At 36.1% G+C, this 19,751-nt stretch overlaps 2 protein-coding genes across 2 annotated transcripts; both read right to left on the bottom strand.

Annotated features, from left to right (window-relative positions):
- Positions 1-242: 242 nt before the first annotated feature.
- On the bottom strand, positions 243-7,791 carry LOC145217807 (ATPase family AAA domain-containing protein 3-like). The gene is made up of 14 exons (XM_080085142.1): positions 7,557-7,791; positions 7,077-7,153; positions 6,529-6,630; positions 6,216-6,345; positions 5,774-5,939; positions 5,536-5,605; positions 4,627-4,839; positions 3,487-3,612; positions 2,363-2,487; positions 1,887-1,938; positions 1,619-1,689; positions 1,058-1,225; positions 869-977; positions 243-571 (listed from the first exon to the last, which is right to left on the bottom strand). The coding sequence occupies exons 1-14, from the start codon at positions 7,765-7,767 to the stop codon at positions 356-358; spliced, it is 1,836 nt and encodes a 611-aa protein (XP_079941268.1). The 5' UTR covers positions 7,768-7,791; the 3' UTR covers positions 243-355.
- Positions 7,792-9,124: 1,333 nt separating this feature from the next.
- LOC145218451 (collagen alpha-1(XIV) chain-like) lies at positions 9,125-19,751 on the bottom strand. The gene is made up of 15 exons (XM_080085844.1): positions 19,548-19,751; positions 18,976-19,038; positions 17,909-18,032; positions 17,107-17,279; positions 15,849-16,028; positions 15,290-15,393; positions 14,258-14,500; positions 13,533-13,834; positions 13,116-13,339; positions 12,738-12,941; positions 12,272-12,383; positions 11,649-11,807; positions 10,990-11,247; positions 10,337-10,515; positions 9,125-9,736 (listed from the first exon to the last, which is right to left on the bottom strand). Exons 1-15 carry the CDS (start codon positions 19,603-19,605, stop codon positions 9,489-9,491), a joined length of 2,631 nt encoding a protein of 876 aa, XP_079941970.1. The 5' UTR covers positions 19,606-19,751; the 3' UTR covers positions 9,125-9,488.

Below are 19,751 nucleotides of genomic sequence, written 5' to 3'. Positions count from 1 at the left end.
ATATTGTGGACGCATAGGAAACAACCATTTGGGCTTGAAACATAATTCTTTAAAACAGATAGATTTTCAAAAGTGAGATACAATTATTACCAGTTCACATTTTCATACTCTTTCAACATGTAATATGCAATCATCTCTATAGTTTCTCACTAAATTTAGTGGACCATCCAAAAAGTCATCATGGACCACTACTTGAAGGCCCCTGCACTAAACTCTTCAATCAGCATTAGAACACAGTAAAACAAGGTATAGTAGGTTTATTAAAGAAGCACGAACACAATTACCTAGGTCTGAATTACCTTCAGGTTTGACCTTGGCTTTCTAAATTTGACCTTCAAAATACTGAACTGATTCATCAAGTTTTCTGCTGAGTCATTGTACTAGATGCATAGTCACTGCTTTTCGGTGACAAATTGTCCGTATTTCGGTCACCTGACCCCTCACTAGGTGTCCCTGGAGAGTGATATTTCATCCAATCAACTTTTAGTTGATGTTGTTTCACGGCATCGCTAACTTTTTCGTCGATCATTTCTTCCGTCAATGTCCCGTCGGATGAAGCATAACCGTAGGCCTGTCAAACATTACCTGGTTATAAGCATCGAACAGTTTCCTAAATGAAAATTTAAATTCAAAAACTTTTTTCCCATAAATTTTGTATTTAGGAGCATTGTTATGCACAGTGCAACTGATTTACCAATACTGTTTATAACTTGACAAAGTTTTAAACTAACGCATTAGCTGCAGTATATCAAACTAAAAGCTAAATGTGCACTGCTTAAGCATGCACAGTTTAAACATATTTAAAAACATAAGGACAGATAAATTTAGACCATGTAAGCATAAAATAATCATAAAAATCATTCCATACCTGCCAAGCAACAGCAAGTTTGGAAATTTCTCTTCCAGACATTCCTTCAGTTTTTGCTGCAATTTCAGAACATTTTGGTCCAAAGTCGAAATCGGAAAGTTTTAATCGTCTGAAAAACAAAAAGGAAACAGTTCATAAAAGTGGGTTGGAATTAATCAAGGTTTACTGAACAATTATTTTCCAACTTACTGTTTTGTATCGAGAGCAGGCTCAAGGACATATTTGTCGAAATATAATCGGACAAGTCGTTCTCGTTCGTCGATTCCTGGTAAACCAAACTCAACCATTTCATCGAGGCGATCGTTAACGGCCCAATCGAGCTGTTCCGGTTGGTTGCTCGCCAGCACCATCATAAATCTAACACACAAAAATATTACTGGATTGAAACATTCAACATCAGTTTAAGCTTGTGCAATATTAACAAATTAATAATTTTTGCAACACACCTTTTTTAGCTAAAACATGAAATGTAGTTTAAGAAATGAATCAAATACAGTGCAATTTTATATTGGTTGTCAACTTTTTGTTCAGACTGTTTTAGTGACAAACAAAATCAAATTGAGGTTGTCACCTTCAAACATAAGTCAATAGTTGTTTCTGCAAGTCAAATTACAAAACCTAATCATCATAAAAAGGAATATATCAGTGAAATTGTCCGAAAGCTACCAGAAAGCAAATCAATAGTTAACACCATAGATTATGTTTAGATTTTTTCAAATACCATTTAGTGATTTTTATTTTTTTACTCACTTGCTGGATTGATCTCCAGTTCGGTACAAAAATGCATTTAAAGTTGCTCGCAAGTCTTCACTTATTTTTTCCTGGAACATAAATCAGATTGATATAAGGAGCCTAAAATACAAGTACAATATATATACAACATATAACTATTATAACAGTAATAATATATTGTATGGTTTAAAGTTATAAAATTTTAGGCATCATGCTTATAATACACAAAACTGCATGAAACTTTCCCATTTTGTATGAATTAACAAACAAATATAAAAGTTTTTACCGTTGCTCGCTTCCTTAAAAATGCATCTGCTTCATCAACAAATAACAACAATCTGTAACAACATAAAAAGTTTAGCAAGTTACCACAACAGAATGAAATGACACCCACATTGCCACAAAAACTGATGAAAGCAGAAAATAATTACAAGTCAAACTTGTATGTCAGATAAAGAGTTTGTATTTGCTATGTAGTATTTCATAAAATACAAATATACACTTGATTTTAAAGTTTTTGCATTTAACAATAAAACTATACCACAATCTCCTTGTAACAGCACATGATGTAGCACAACACAAGTTCTTATCTCATTAGCAGAAAAAACAAGCCAGTATGATACTTAAAGAAAACAAAAAACAAACCGGTACACAATAACTTAAAAAAGCACATGCTTAGAAACAACAAATGAGGTAGCACTAGTTGTAATCTCTTTAGTAGGAAATGTTGAGAACTTTATTACACAAGTGAAAATTTCTCACCCCCTTCTACTGCTGCTTGCCCAGTCGAACAATTTGTGAGTTGCGGTCACCCCCTCACGACCCATCGGAGCGACATCTCCTCCCGTCATAATCGCAAAGTCCATCCCTGAGTGCATAGCAAGTTTCTGTAACAGAACATGTAAAACTTTTCTGAAAAAAAACCCTCAAAGTGGGCAATACAATTCCAAAAATGCAAGTGCTAACATAGGAGACATTGAAATTTATAAAAGATCTGTTAGTAATACCACTGCTAATGAGCAAGTTAAAATGTCTTTCCAAAAGTGAGTTATACAACGTCAGTTAATTGTAAGTCATCAACACAATATATACTGACTATTCATGTTAAGCTTCTTACAACATAACTCCTACAACCTTTACTAACCCACAGAGCAACAATCGTTCAAAGTTAAGAGTCTGTTATTCATCCTCTGTTGGAAAAGCATTTAATACAATTGTTAAGTAGCTTATTTCTCTACATCGTACAAAGATAGTAAAGTTTTATGTTGCATTTCCATCTGCAAAGTCATCATAATGTGTACTGAAAATTAGTAGAGGAAATAAGACAAATCTATCATCCATCATAAACTAATAAGCTTGATATTGTCCGTTGAGTGCACCAAACACTTAATGATGGCATTAATATTAGTGATGGGACGGGCACCCGGTACTCGGTATCGAACGATTTCAGTGGTATCGATACTCGTACTTGTTATCGAAATATTTTGTCTCAGTTTTCGATACCAACGTGCAAGTACCAAAGGCCGATTTACACCATAAGAATACGGGCAACTTTATGCTAATATTTGCTTCGGACAGCACAAAATTGGAAAAAAGTTCTGCCAGTTTACGTATATATTTTTTCGCTATCACATGGTGATTACATTTTTCGGCATGTGTGTGTGCAAGCCTGTACCCCGACTGTGGCAGATAAATTAGCCAGCGATATACAACTAAGTACAACAATGTACTTAAAGTACTCAGTAATTGGTATCGAAGGTATATACATGTGGTACTCGTACTCGGTATCGGTACTCGCTTAAAAACCTGGTATCGTCCCATCACTAATTAATATTTACTTTTTTGAAGGTAATGCTGAATTATATGACATCCAACAGTAATCTTACCTTCGAGAATAAAGTTTTTCCCGTCCCCGGCGGACCATGAAGAAGAATATTTCGATAAACTCCTTTGTTTCGCTTTGTGTTCCTCGTTGCTATGGCAATATCTCGGACACGCTCTTCCAAAGTCGGCTATAAAAGTAAAGTTGTTTCTATTGACACAGTCAGGTTAGAAACAGATTTGAGATGCATCAGCTGAGTTACAACTTTTTACTGCCAAAGGCAATTCAAAGTAAGTAGTAACCAACAGCAGCAGTTGTTCAATACTTGCTGTGCACAAAGTTTAAAATATGATAGATTGGCTTTTCCGAATTGCCTTTTTTATTGCATTTTTCTCAACTCTGGTTGCTTTTATTCAAATTTTTTGACATTAATGAAACTATTAGGTTGCATGTTTTCACTTAGTCACCCCTTACCCTTGATACTATGACACATGAGAGTACAGTATTACTGTATTAACGGTCTGGTTCCGGATTGAAAATTAGGCCTTCTGAAAATTTTCGGTTTGAGCTCATGATAAAACATGAAAAACAAATCGTTGAGTAAACAAACATGGTCATGTTAAGAGGTTTCACGGCTTTGCAGCGAGTTATGTAAACGCCGTTCCGTGCTTGTGTCCTGACAAAACTAACTTGTTTGTTCTATGCATGATCTATTCGTTTTTTGTAACAAATTATACTGTATGCTGTACCTTATACTGTAATAAATTACAATCGTACAACAGAACGTGGCATTACAGTACATTATCACGTCACAAGGCTATTTTTACAACCAACCCTCGGTATTATGCCACCCTCGCTACTATGCCACTTTCTCTCGGTCCCAAAGGGTGGCATAGTATCGAAGTTTGACTGTATATGCAAAAACTTGTCTGCTTTCTGATGACTTTTAAAAGCTATTATGAGACACTGTTAAAAATCACCACATTGAAATAAAATTGTTGAAATAACAATTAAATAAGATGCAAGATTAGGTTGCTAACCTCTGTTTCAAACATTTAGACACAAAAATGTCAGTATAACAAGTCACTAACATTTTGGCATTTTAGGTAAATGGACATGTAGCGTTTAAAAGGTTGGCAAGCCCTCATTTAAACAGTTTTATGACTTGACAGAAGAAATGTTTCCTTAGGTCCTTGTTCCTTACCTTCAACACAACCCCTTTCAGAGCATCCTCAGGTTTGCTTAAATATCTCCGAGCGGTAGAGACCGGATGTTTTAACGTCTCAAGCACAGAAAATCGACTTGTTTCTCGAACCAACGATGGTTTTCCGAGTCGAGCCTCTATGTAACGAGCTGCAACCCCGATTGTGTTCTTTGAAGTGTAAACTCCAGCAGCTATTAGCGTTACACCAAATGCCTGAATCAAGAAATAATTTGTTTGTTTGTTTGTTGGCCTAACATAAACCGAAAATCAAAATACAAGGGTTGTTTAAAACTTTTTTATTTATTTTTACAATACAAAAACAAAACAAAAACACAGGATCCAATAAAAGCCAATAGCCGATAAAAGAAAAGTAGGCTGCAGACAGTAAACACTGTTTAGAGCAGTGGTTCCCAACCTTTCGTGGACCATGGCCCCCTTAAAGTAACTTTTTGGGCTCGTGGCCCCCTTCAAGTTACCATGTAGGACCTGTGGCCCCCTTAAAATGTAGATAGTAATCTCGGTTTGGAATGCGGTATTAATTTTGGCCTTAAACAGGTCTAATATAGTAAATGAGCGTGATAAACCTCACTATAAACAAATAGTATGTGAAATAGTCGATTAAATTCGGGAATAAAGTTAGTGAAAATGACTTTTAGTGGGTGTTTCTTGTGAATATACGTCCGTGGCCCCCCGGAACACAGCTCGTGGCCCCCCTGGGGGGCAATGGGCACTGGTTGGGAACCACTGGTTTAGAGCTATAGGACCTCATCGGTGCAGCTGGTGACAAGACATTGGCCATATGCGCTGTGCTGCAATGCAGTGTAGCTGGCTACATCCTCAACAACCACAAATGACATACTTTTTGTTTGTTTAAATTCTCAAATATAAGAATTTTATTGTCAAACTTACTGCTGCGGTAATTTTGTCCCAATCAGTTAAAAATGCTCGAGCTCCTTCACCCAAAACACTTCCAGCTGTTCTGTAACAAAAATAAACAAGTTTCATAATTCAGTCGTTTCAACAAACTATTTATACAACTTTCACAGCAGTTCAGTTCCAGTGCAACTCCTTTCCAATTGCATGTCCTCTATATATGCTTTAGATTTTGCAGTTTCAACTAAAAATCGGCTAAGTAAAGCACACCTACTTTATTGATTCGAGGACAGTTTGTCTTCTTTCCGCTCCTTCAAGTTTAATTTCCTCTCGTCGTAAATCACGATTTTGTCGGTCGGCTTTCGCTCGTGCATTCGCTTCAGCCTCAGCCCTCGCCATTTCATTATCACGCCGCAGTTTCATCTCATGCTCCAGTGTTGCTGACAACGATTAAGCAAAACTTTAAAAACACCTCTTTTTAAATAAGGTTAGGAATCTGTTTTCTTTTTAAAGTTAAATATCGTAGTGAACAGAACAAAAGATATAAGGGTTATTGTGCACATGTAGACATTATCCATACACTAAGACCTATTCTTTAGAACAAGGGACCCAAAAGTGTTTTGTACATCATGAAGTAAAGGTTATAAAGAAGATTCCATGTAACACATTGAATATGCAACACACTAACAAGCTGCAAAACCACCATGTTGTTTTACCTCGTCTCATTGCTTCTTGCTTTTGAACTGATTCTTCCTGGCGCTTTAAATTATCTTCATTCATCGCTGATTGCTGTTTAAGTTGATCGTCATAGCGACGACGGGCAAGGATATCTTGGTATTCAGCTTGCTGCAAAATAACAAAAATATTTTTCACAATGTACAGTTGGTAGTTAGCACTTAATTAGTGTTGTTCAAAATTGTGTCTTTGGCAATACAGAAAAATGTGGGTGATTGCCTAATCTAGTTAACTGCATCAAAAGTTTGGCAAATTAGTTGTGCAATTAAACGCATTCCTATTATAGGTAGTCACTTCTTGTTTAATCTTTGCATCTTGTTGAAGCGTTTTTCTTCTCTCTTCTCCTTGTTGTTTCACTTGTTCCACTTTCATGTGCTCCAAGTTAATTTCATATTCCTAAAACAAATTGTCAATTTTCAGAACTATATATATATATATATACATACCTAAAGACCACTGGACCAAACAGTTGACTTTAAGTGATGACCTTTTTACTTAAACACACAAACATGTTAATCTTCTCAATGATTTTCATATCTGGGACTGCCATTAAGCAAAAATAAAAAAACATCCACTAATGAATCACTGCATTGGTTTTGTAATTGTCACAAAGCTGAGTCTGAAAAGCATGTGGAACCAAACACTTATTTACATGGCCAGCGCTGCCTAAGTTAAATAGTGCATGGTTTTAGACTTTTCACTGCTAGATCATAGGATGTTGTTATATGTAACTGCATTGTTACTTGAACACTCTTACAGCACACTCAAACATTAGTAAGCATTATTTTTTATTTTGAGCAAACATGAAATAATTCAACAAATCAATATTATTAACAGCTAACCTTAACTTTGCCTTGGAATTCAAATTGTTTTGTGGTTTCCTGCATTCGTGCCAACTCAAGCGCTTCTTTGGCATTTCCTAAACAACAAAGAAAAATGCATTATTATCACCATATGATGTAAAATCATTTAAGATTTCAATGTGGAGGGTTTTTTTCAAAGACAATTTACTATGTGGTGAATTCCCAAACACACCAACTCTCAAAGTTAAATTAGTGACAACACATTTTTTTGAGATGTAAAACAAAGATTTACATTCTGCTGTGTCACAAATGTAACATTATATCTGTTCTAAAACTGTACTCACAAAGAAACTAAACCATGTGCTTACAACCGTTTCTAGTTTTAGATTATTGTAAAACTTGCAGAAGGCAAAATATAAATATTTCATGGTATTGAACGACTGATTCCGTTACTCGGAAAAATAGTTTCGTTCGTGAATAAAAAAGCACTTTTCAAAAATAAAAGGAATTCATTTTTACTTGATCTGTCGAGTTCTTTTGCCGCTGCAGCTGCTCGTTCCAGACCAGTGGGGTCGAAGTTTGACCATTTGTCGCCTGGGCTTCCTTTTTTCTTGTCCTTATCCTTGTCAGGTGGAGTAGGTGGAGGTGGAATAGTGGAGGGGTCAAGGGTCACATTGGGGATATCGGCCCCTTTACCCCCAAAGAATCGACCTAATATGGAATTGTCCATCGCTATACATTGAAAGAAAACATCACAACTGTTTAGCATTATCTTCAAAAATTAAATTTTGATTTATTTTTAATACCAAAGCAAAGTAGCCAGTGGTGGGATCCAGCCGGTTCACATCGGTTCTAAAGAACCGTCTCACGAAATTTTATGAGATCAGCGAACCGGTTAGCATTACTGGTTACTGTGAATGGACTTTTCATAACAGAACCGACTGAAAAATATGACTTATATGATAGAACCGGCTAACAAAAAGTTTGAATCCCACCACTGCTAATAACTATATGTTTTCTGTACACTGAGGAAGAAATTATGATATGTCTCACTTTAGATACTTGCATTTAACTAGTCTGAACTATTTTAAAAACGGTCTACAGTACATTTAAAAGTATGCAATCAATGCAATGTACGGCGTAAAACCGTATGCAGCCTGTTTCAACTTTAAACGCTTTAATTTTTATTTTACTCATATTTTAATGGTTAAGGAACTTTTTAGAGTGCTACAAACTGACTGATGGCTTGCCAATCAACCAAAACATTCAATACAATACAGAATTAAAAGTTTCAAACAATTTCATCACTTTTGCATCAAACAGTTAGCAAATCTGTTCAACCTTCGCAACCAATTAACAGGGCCGATAGAAAAACTTTACAAAACTAAAAAGTAAATTTATTCCTTAAAATTTGCGTTAAAATCTACCTAACATTACTACAAACTTTAAATGTATGCATTTGTAACAAACTTATGCAATTTAAGCACTTGGAACAAAATAATTGTGGATTATTGTTCAAATACAATCTGACTGAACAATTTTTAGTTACCCTGTAATTTTTTACAGCGAATTCACGTGCGTCGGCAAATTATCTTCACACTTGTTGATATGCTTAAAGTACCAACTAAACTTAAAATGTAAGTTCTTTTTATTGTTATGTGCTTAACTGATATTCTAAACTGCGTTTTTGAGCCTAAAACAGCTCCTTGCAAAACATATTGCCATTTTCGGTGTTATAGTCTACGAATATTTGTTTGTAAACCTGTCAAATTCACATTTTGTTCGGAGCAGCTGCAGCGCGTTTAACCTTGATTCGCCGATTGTGCCTTTCGTTATTTTGTACTTCGTAACGTCCTAACCCGCTGAAGCTGAAACTTCATAACGCTCTAACGCGGCGAAGCTTTTCCCGGCTTAATCCGTGCTATTTTAAGGCAAAAGTGTTGTTCTATCACAAAACGGAATACAACTTTCCATCACAACTTCGAAGAGAGGCTTCACTAAAAAAAGTTGGTTATGCAGTAACTTCAACAGTAAATTTAGTTTTTTTTAAATGAGTAAAAAAGTTTTAGAGTAAGTTGTTACAAGTATATGGTAAATCGATTTATTTGTGAATACATAATAGTGCATTACAAACGATTGTCACGCAACAAATCATCTGACAATTAAAAATGGGAACATTTCGGTTCGACAAAAACAATTCTCAGGGTTAAAATCAACGGGAGGGAATAAATACTTTTGATCATAACAGGTTTTGCTCATTCGTCGATTTCTACTTCAAGTAAACATTTAAAACGTTTTTGTTCAAGAAAAACGCAAAAGTTCAGATAAACAATATACACAACAACAAACATCATATGAAATTTTCAGACGAAACTTGCAGTACAAAGCGCCATCGCGCGGCTAAGGTTACAAAAAATCATGTCGCTGGGTGGCGCAGTGTGTCGGGTCAACTTAGGCTTGTTTGTTCACTTGTTTTTCGGCGAGATCACACATGATAGAAATCACTTTCCCCACGACCGACGGCAATTCCTTGTAACTAGGGGCAACGACCTTCAAGTCCGGGGACGAAGCGATCGCATTTAGTTCAGCGTCATCAGTAGAAATCGCGTCTTCATTGTTTTCCTGGACGCCAACCGCGATCACGTGAGTGGATTCTCTCAAATCCTTCGCTGAATCGGATACGACGTCACTCGATTTACCTGAAAATAATCAAAACGGTTGGAAAAACATTTGAAACATTCAAAGTGCCCGGTTCTTAAAACGAATTAAAAAAACGTGTTCGAGTTCGCTAAACTGTAGCGATAAGCTATATTTAAACTAAAGAAATGGCTACATGGCAACTTGTTTTTTATTAGTGACATACATCTTCAATGTCTATTAGGAATTGATCAAAACCGCAAATGTGTTGTTTGGCCGAACACCAAGCATCTCAAGTTAATGCTCGGTGGATTGTGACGCCACAAACATTCCCAATTCCACGCTAGTTTTGTAGCTTTCCAAGGTCCCTTACGTCACCAGCGGCGTATTGAGCTGTACCCATTGTGAGAATCACTGGCCTGATGACACGAGTGCACAAACAGGTAATAAATAAGATAAAGTCATTCATACATGGGATCACCCCTGAAAGCTTCCATGTAGACCAGCGTTCACGACGCGCTCACATACAAAGAGTAGTTTGTACGCCAGTCCAATTGAAGGCGTCATACCGAATTAAGTCGGCCTCTCACACATTCTCATGTGGCAAGGCACTTTAAATCTAGCCTGGGATTCGAACCCACAATAGGAATACATTTTCTCACCTCCAACGAAGACGATAGCAACAGACAATGCATCGGGTCTTGGTTTGTAATTGTCGCTCTTGGGTGTTCCGTCGAAGAAGTGATCGTACACGGTCCTTAGCATATTGCCCCGGTAAGGAGGAGTTCCACTGTAACGGGTGAATCTGATTGCTCCAGAAGCATCAGCTGTTCGCGTGAATCTGAAACGTAAAAACTTTGAATTATACTTGTCTGTACCGTGAGGTCTTGTGTTAGTAGCTCTACCACAATTATAACACTTAAGTTATTTGGGCAATGAATAAGGAATTAAAGTCTGCCTTTCAATGTTTTTTCTACATACAAGCTGTAGAGTGTTTTTTAGGTCTATGTGCCCAGTCCATTAGCATGGCCAGGTTGGGGTGGGTAATAAAGAAACAAAAGTCTATGTTTTTTCCTGTTGAAACCAACTCATACAAAGTACTTATTGCCCCATCAAAAAAACTTTAGAAGCTGCCCCCAAAGTTTTGCTTCCACCGCAGGGTCAGTGGTTTTATGTTGATTGTACTTTGTTTATCGTGCACTGTACGGCAACGCGCATTTAGTGTTATTTACTCCAAACAGGCGACCTGTATAGGACGTCGAAACGTCGGAATAAAAATACAATTGCCAGAAGAGCTCTATAAACTTGATATTACCTTGTGTAAGAGAACATAGTGAAAGCTCGATTAAAGTATTTCAGTGCTGCAATCCGACTTCCAGTTTCAAAGTCGATTGGAGGAAGTTTCTGCATGATTTCAGAGAAAAACATTTTCTCGTTTTGGAAACTGTTCCAGCCTGTTTTACTGGATGTGTCAAGTACAAACAAAACATCCAGTTTCATTCTACAGGTCGTTTCAACGTTTAGCTCAGCTGGTGGACTTTCGTGAGCAACTCCATTAATCGTGGACACAGATCTAAAACAAATATTAAAATGGTTGAAAATCACTGAAATTATGTTTTTACCACAGTAGGAACTGGCTTAGGAACACTATACACGGACTTGAAAAGTAATTTAACCATATACGTAACTTCCATAGAACTGGTGTATCAAGAATACATAATGCACGGATGATGACAAAAGAGATTGAAACATGTGCATGATGTATTCTATATACACCAGGGGTGATAGAGATGAAAGTTGGGACGGTTTAATAGTTCCAAAAGTACTAGTTATAAAGTCTTTTGTATTATGTCAGAGCTTTATTAACATAAGGCTCAGGAAATTTTACAAAAACTTAAGGGTTACAAGCTTAAAAAAGTTAATAACTATTGTATTAACAAACCCTAGATTTGCCAGGTAGTGTGGCAAACTTACTTGACACGAATGACGTAGGCAGTCTTTAGTTGCAAACCAGTAAATTGGATTATGTTTGTTGCAAGATCGTGACTCTGCACCACAACACCAGTAAGTCTGTCACTGATTTTAGCATTGTAAGATTCAGCTCCGTCTACCAAGTCCCACTTCACAGTCACACTGAATAGATAAAACTGGGTTAAAATTGATGCAAAGATCCAAAAACTGATTTTTTTAAACATGGCTACACTATCATATGTGACCAATATCTTGTCACCAGCTGAACTGATGAGACCTTATATGTTGAAACATTGTGCAATATCTGTAACTGTATTGGAATCATTTAGAAAGATGTTTGTGAATATTAAAATGTAATAGCATAATGAAAGCATTACAGTCAAAATGTAAACTATAGTCTATTATACAAATTGGTAAAATCAGGAACGTCAGAGCAAGAAACCCACTAATCTTACCCCAGTCGTGTTTACCCACAATGCCACAACCTTAGTTTTGAATAAGTAGCTGAACAATGTATTTAGCTCTCAAATCAATGTGCAGCTATTTACATTTTGGTGCCTGGTTCTGGTGTGCTTAATATTGCTGTGTTATATATAACACACAAAAATGAACATTTTTTTCCGAACCTGTTTTCAGTTCTTTCCTTTTCTCTCAAACGAGCTGGAATGTTAATGGTGGGCGTCGAAAACAAGATGCTGATCGTCAAACTGGTCCAACCATTTCCATTCACAGCAATAACTAAAAATTAAATAAAAGATTTTAATTTAAGTTGTGTTTATCTCTTTCTACCAAAAGACTGACTTACATCTTACGCAAACAAAATTTACACATAATATTGTAAGAAATGATTGTAACTCTGCCTAATATTATTTTAAGCAAAAACTGAAATAGCAAACTAGCTTTTTATTCACCTTAACAATGTCCATTACAAAGTAATTAAAAAAAATGTGTGTTAAAATCTACCTACAATCAGAATACATTCTAAAATTCACCAACGACATCCCAATTAAAAACAAACTTCCATCAGCAGCCTTTAAATAATATTCCCATTGAGAAAGCAACAACAACAACAACCACTCAGTTTTGTCTCACCTTCCACAATATAACCAGTGCCAGGAATCAGTGAAGTAAGTTTAATGGAGGTTTTCCCGATAACACTCTGCACAACCACCACATCACTTGTAAGCACTACAATGTAACCAAAAACATCTGGTGGGCCGGTCCATGATATTTCAGCTCCGGTAGTAGTGAGACCATTCACTTTAAGATTGCTGGCAGAACTTCCGTAATTTCCATCTACAGAAAGAAAAATCATGACAATTTTGTTGTTGCACAGAATGTTATGTATACATTTCTCATAAAGTCTTAGAAATAGATAGATTAATATGAGGATTAAGCATTCAATTTTATGTCTAATTTGGGCTTCTATAGTGTTTGTGACATGCAATATTATTCATAGCTGAAACTTACAGTTGTCGCAATTCAATGGAATCTGTGAAGCTTCTCCACCAAAATCGCTGCCGAGTTTTTTCATGCCGTCAATTGTGTCGATGCAATGACACTCGTTTGTGCCTGTTTTGCATTTTGTCGTCACATAAAGACCTTCAGCATCGCAGTTGGGGTATTCGGGACCATTACTTGACTGGGGGTTGGCTTCGTAATAGGCGGTTGCCTCAGCATGTTTAGAGAGACAACTAAAATTGAAAAAAGAAATTGTTAGAATTACCATAAATACAGAAAACACAAACACAAATACAGTACCACAAATTAGCTGCATGTTTGCTAAAGTTAAAAAAGATTATTTCGATCACACACAATTTTTGCTGTAAAGCTTTATAGCGCCTGCAATTTAGGTATAGAACTCAACAATTTATGATAGGTTCTCACTGTGTTAGTGGTTTGGGTGTTGTGGTTGTCATGGCCTCTGTAGTCGTGGTAACAGGTTCCTGAAGGAGCCCGGTAATGGAAGCTCCTGTGTACTCCATGTTGGGGTCTTTGGTTCCAGTGGTTTGGACTCCTCTCATGGGACTGAACGGGCCGAGTGGGTCCTGGTGTTTTGCTGCAGTTGTTGCGACGTAATACAAAGTGCCAGGAGCGAGCCCAACTATTTGGATCTTTGCTCGAGAAAGATATGAGTCCGAATAAAGAACTGTGGTTTTGTCTTCAGCGTACACCGCGATTCCATATCGCTGTAAAATATAAAAATTATAATAAAAAAATTCAGGATATCATGGAGTACATACAACACACAATAACAATTCAAATCTGTGATTCCATAATTATTTCTATGTTCTATAAAATGTTTCTATGTTTTATGTGTTATATAATCTAAATTTTTGTTTAGTTATTTTTTATTAACAAGTTAAATGTGTGATTCCGTAATTAATTCTATGTGAACAGTTTTATGTGTTACTATGTAACGTTTTCGCCCAGTTATGCTTTTTTATATCTGTTGTTTTGCATTTCAAAAAATAAATTGGCAGTATTATTAACAAGCCCTGAAACATTTTATTTAACAAATATCAAACTGACAAAAATGATTTATCGACAAAATGGGTAAAGAAATTAATATTTTGGATTGAAAGGCAAGCAAATCAACAAGATGTTTTTACCCTGGCTTCGTTCATATTATTCCAAGTGACAAGGAATCCTTCATCTGTTACACCTGAGATGACAACTCCATCTGGGGTGATGGTTCGACCAGTTATATCGGGTAACATCGTCACGGGAGCGTTCATGATTGCTCTCACGATGAAGGCATATTCCTGACCCGGCCTCAAGTTGTTGATGATCACTGATGTGTCTTTCGTTTTGGAGTCATGAACAGTGACCTCTCGATTTGAAGTAGGCTTCACCTAAAATAAATATTGTGTTTAAACCAGTGATCCTCAAACCGTGTGCCGTTAGAGATTTCCAAGTGTGGCGTGAAATATTCACTATTTTAAAGTGCAAACATTCCCTGGTGTTTTAGGACTTCATGACGAAATACTGGTGCGTATGACAATGTTTCAAGCCTCCTATTTTTGTATTGGTAATGAAAAGATTCCTTACCCACCACAATAAAGTCGAAAATTACCATTTTTGAACGTAAAGTTGAAAATTACTATTTTTCAACCTGCGAAGAGTTTTGGTTCTTTAATGCACCACTTGCTTAAAATGTTTGAAAACCACTGGTTTAAGCCAATTGAATGTGAAAAACTGACAGTTAAATTTCATTGAGTGTTGTCTGTTTTTATCATGAATATAGATTAGTATAACCTGTAATGTCCAGCATTACAAAATTTAATTTATTCTGTTTGGATAATTCATAAGATGCCAGGCCCATTGCAGGCGTTGTACCTATTCAGCTGGTGACCAAGCATTTCTAGCCTGATGTATGGGAATGCTTAGTGACTGTCTGATTCCACATGGCACTTGAGTGATCGCTTGTCTGTATCAATACTTTAGGGATGATCCCAGTTAAAAAATTATGTCCATCTCAATTGTTTCGACAATATTTATATTTATTTCTAGCCTTGATGCTTGGTGACCAGCTGGTTCCATATGACACCTGAGTGTGCTGTGATCACTGGTCTGTATCAATACTTAATGATCCCAGTTACAAATTTGCTTATCCTAATTGTTTGGATAATGCTTGTAATTACCTGGACAGAATAACCAGAGGCCTCATCTACTGCGTCCCATGAGAGCAATATTGCAGCTCCTGGAAGCGGGATCAATCGAAGGTTTTTGGGTTTCACAACAGAAACTAAACAAAAAAAGAGTTTAGTTTTTATGTATGTTATGTTGCAGTAACTACGATAAACAGCACTTGTTGTCCAGCTTGAAATAAAAATTTAGGAAATGTATTCCAAAGCATCAGTTTCATGACACAATACTCTTTTAAACCACCAAAAAAATTTTGTCAGAGTCAAGCCAATAGTTTTTTTATTAATCTGGAGTTCAAAACTTTGAACAATAGTACACTTTCAGAAACAGAGCATTATCTTTTCAGAAAGACTAAAAATGACATGACATTCTTATCGATGAATATTAATTAAAAAAGACACATATTAATAACTGAAAATTATTTTTTTGACATAAGTTTGTGCGCTAAAAGCTCTCAAAGCATAGACAATTGTGTTGAAACTTAAATAATCAACGACATTGCAATTGTTGGCTGGTTTCATATTGTTGTAGAAATACACTAACAGTGAAGCCAACCTTTTTTTGCAGGACACAGCAGTGGTGGAATACAATGTCCCTTGTGCCATATATGGGTGGGATAAGGACAGTTGCATCCTGGTGAGCAAATTCTTCCACAAACCGGATCAGGATAATCGCATGAAGCTACACATTGACCCAAACATCTTGTATGCACCTGGCCGTTTGTGCACGACTGGACTAAAAAACAAAAAACATATGTCGTGTATTTAACAAGAAGCGTAAATTTTCCATTATTATGCGTTTGAATGACCTAGAAGAAGGACTAAATAGTTTATTTCTTATTAAATAATAGATTTTACGTTTAAATTTTAATATTCCTTGGCCTGGGGTACTTTTTCGAAAAATCCCCTCGATATAAACACTTTGACCACTACCGTAAAAGTTCAATTAAATAAATCAACTTGTATGTTGTTTATGAACCATTTTCATTTGGGATAAGGCATAAAATAACTCTAACATCGCATGTAAAGAAATAAATCCAATTTCTTACAACTAGGATTGCGTAAGATGACCAACAACAAGATGACTGTGCGCTATTTACGACAATTTTTATTTGTCAGCATTACAATCGAAGTTTTAAACTCAATATATCGCTATTAAATCACCTGATTATCATTAAACTATCAGATTACCAAATTCTTGTAGCCAAACATTCTAAATTTACCGGCTACCGCAGTTTAACAGCCCTCTTCTCATTATGACTAACACCATGAAATGTTGAAACCCAAGTTGTCAGGTTTTTACAAAACCGTTTCTCCCAAACTGCTCATTATTGTTAAATTATTCAACTATTATTTCATGTAAGTTTAGAAATGAGAAATTATGATAAATTAGTTTGTAAAATTATTGTAACTGACACCTCAGTGAAAACATAAGAGGTTATATTATATGCCAGGTGTCTTTCGCAAAAAAGATTTTGTAACGGACTAGTTAGGGTTTTGTTCTGTAATAACTGAAATATTTTACACATTTTACATATTTTTAACAAACGCAAACACCAAATATATTGGAACATTTTTAAGCGATATTGTTCAGTTTAGTCCAGCAATTTTGGCTTTCAACCTTGACACACACAGAACGTATGTTTACTCATTACTCTGTCCCCAGCTGCACTGGTGAGCCCGTAGAGGTCATTTGGGCTTTTGACAGCTTGCTTTTGTTTTTACTGTTTAAAAATTCGCCCCCTAAAGTTAACAACACGTTTAACAAAAAATTCCTTTTCTCCTATTGGTTGTTTTTAGTCACGTGGTCTTACAGGTTGTGAACGTGTAAGCTTCGGTTTCGCAAGAGGCAAGTTTCAGCGGAGAGTTATCGTAGACGTAAATGGCAGACACAGTGGCGTTGTACGTCGTTCCCGAGTCCAGGTCTGTTACGTTGTAGAAAGGCGTCCTGATATTCTGTATCTCCTTCCGTAGAACACCATCCATGCTGTGAAAATTGAGAACAAATTTTATAAAAACTGATAAGTTATGACCTATATATCACTGATGATGGCAACTTTTGAAATATAAAGCATGTCGCTTTTTACGTCCATTTGGGCCGTTATTTTCGTCATTAAACTTAAGAGCAGACCGTTGTATAGTGTTCCAAAGTAAAATATCTTTTCATATTTTCCAATCGACCAAATTAACATTTTTTCTATGTTGCTATTTTCATGATTGCTTCGTAAGTTCTCTGTAAGCTCTGTAATAAACGGTTTGGTTGTTTTTCAGAGAATGGCGACGCTTATAAAAGCGCAATGCATTTGTTTTGTAAAACAATAAATTTAGTGTTTAACTTTAAAATTTCCTGAGGTAATGAATTAATGAACCTAAATCGTCGCAGTCTTTTGCATTATATGCAAGGAAATTACATTAATAAGGAAATTAACTTTACACAGGTATTCAGATTTCGAATCCAAACGCTCAAAGCAGCAATATTAGCAGTGCAATATATTCAACCAATGCAATGCCAGAGTGCGCCTGACCCACATACAGACGCATAGAAACCTGATCGGAATTCGTCCCCGGGAGTGTCCTGGGTTCGAACCCCGTGAAAAAATGGCCAGTAAAACTCACGTGTAAACTCTAACAGTAAAACCCCACGATTGGAAAGGAGCCTTCCATAATAACAATATGTTGGTTTCACCGAGGCCGTCGAAAAATCCCGAAGCTAAATTGCTCGGTTTGTTCAGCGTAGGTTCTGAAATCACACAAATAAATAAGTTTTCCTTTCACTGTGTTGAAAAACTTTATGTAAGACTCTATTTGAATATAAATAAACAAATAAATAAATAAATTTTCCTTTTTAACGGATGTAAGTTCAGAAAAAAACATAACCCTTTGGTTTTAAAGAGATATATATTTCGCTATTACAGTATCATCGTCAGTATCTACGAACAAGCAGAAAGATTCGTCAAAAATAAATGAAAACAGTGTTGTGTTGAAAAAAAAGTTTTTAATGTTGAAAAACTTTATGTAGGATTCTATTTGAATGAGGAGTTAACTATTTCCTATTCTAACGATTTCCCGTTTTCATATTATTTTAGTGTTGCCTTTTTAGACACTGAAAACGCTTGCATAGCGAAAATATATTTGTCCTTTATACTAAAGCTAACTGATTTCAGTCTTGAATCAAACGTTTCCAAACATGTGATATACAAAATAAATCTTTAAATGTTGTTTTCAATCTAATCTATTTTTAGTAAATGGTCTTAAATCAGTGGCTCTCAAACTATTTCATTATTTTTTGCGTTACCAAAATTGCCTCACGGACTCCTAAAGCAAGGGTCGGCAACCTTTTTTGCACTGCGGCCCGTTTTTGAAACTACAATTTTATCGCGGACCGGTCTTCAAGAAACTACAAATATTTAGCAACAAAAACGCTTAAATTAGTTCATTATTCCCGGGATACATGGGCAAAATGTTTTATAGCATTAAACCTGAAAAATTATACGGCCCGGTAACGAACTCCTCGCGGACCGGTACCGGGCCGCGGACCGGCGGTTGCCGACCACTGTCCTAAAGGACCGCGGACCCTAGTTTGAAAAGCGCTGTTTCAAATGCACATTTTCTGTTTTATTTTACTATAAACTTGACAACTTAATTCTTTTTTATAAAATATTCTTATTCAGTCTTCTACTTACGACAATCCAGTTGCGTTCGTTCGTCAACAGTGTCAGTGCCTTGGCCGGAAACATGTCGGAAAACTAAAAACAAAATATTCATTATAGCTCCAATTCAAACTTTCACAAACAAAAACGAGCCCGATTTGTTTCGCAAATTACAACAATGCTTGTAAATGACGTCACAATCGGTTTAAAGATGACTTTGAAGTGAAAAATTAAAACCACGTTCGATTCTACGAATTGTGTAATTTGAACTCTTCAACCGTTTCTGACGTCACAATGTAGTAAGATTGCCGTTTTATCTTACAGAGAATTATCATTATGACGTAAAAATAGCACCGAAACCCGTATGCAAATTGTTGCGCGAATGATTTAATTGTTACGTAATAGAGGTTGATTATATTGGACACGTGCCAAATTGTTCGAATGTGACAAATTTTCCAGGTAGACCGCGTAATTGTGAGGTAATTGTTGTATTTTGCTCTGCAAATTTTGCCAATCTGGAAAGAGATAATTTTAATGAATAAAATTTGTACAATTTTCTAGATGATTTCAAGTTGAAACAAGGTTGTTTAGGAACTGCAACTCACCAGTGAATAAAACACAAATTGCCACCGAGGCCCAAACAGGTTTTCTATGAAACATCATTACAGTGTTTCCCGAAATTAAATCCCAGCAGCAGCAGTAGTTTCAGTCTTTTTTATTTTTGGAAACACTCTTTCTTACAACAATAATTTGCTTTTTCCAGTCGCTCACTCAAATCTGACAACAGAAAAATGAAGAATCAAAGAAAG

Source organism: Phallusia mammillata, chromosome 3 (genome assembly GCF_965637545.1).
Source record: "Phallusia mammillata chromosome 3, kaPhaMamm4.hap1.1, whole genome shotgun sequence".
NCBI lineage: Eukaryota > Metazoa > Chordata > Ascidiacea > Phlebobranchia > Ascidiidae > Phallusia > Phallusia mammillata.
Note: the sequence above shows the minus strand (reverse complement) of the source record. Positions and strands in the feature narration are given on the sequence as shown.

What these genes read in the sequence shown, in the direction of transcription:
- LOC145217807 (XM_080085142.1), bottom strand. Translation starts at nt 7,767, where the DNA reads ATGGACAATTCCATATTAGGTCGATTCTTTGGGGGTAAAGGGGCCGAT. An exon ending in AAAAGAACTCGACAGATCAA is followed by an intron (nt 7,154 to 7,556) that starts GTAAAAATGAAT and finishes TTTGTTGTTTAG; the next exon opens with GAAATGCCAAAGAAGCGCTT. An exon ending in GCAAGCAGCAGTAGAAGGGG is followed by an intron (nt 1,939 to 2,362) that starts GTGAGAAATTTT and finishes ATGTTGTTACAG; the next exon opens with ATTGTTGTTATTTGTTGATG.
- LOC145218451 (XM_080085844.1), bottom strand. Translation starts at nt 19,605, where the DNA reads ATGATGTTTCATAGAAAACCTGTTTGGGCCTCGGTGGCAATTTGTGTT. An exon ending in AGCTTACACGTTCACAACCT is followed by an intron (nt 16,029 to 17,106) that starts GTAAGACCACGT and finishes TTTGTTTTTTAG; the next exon opens with TCCAGTCGTGCACAAACGGC. An exon ending in AAGGAAAGAACTGAAAACAG is followed by an intron (nt 11,808 to 12,271) that starts GTTCGGAAAAAA and finishes TTATCTATTCAG; the next exon opens with TGTGACTGTGAAGTGGGACT.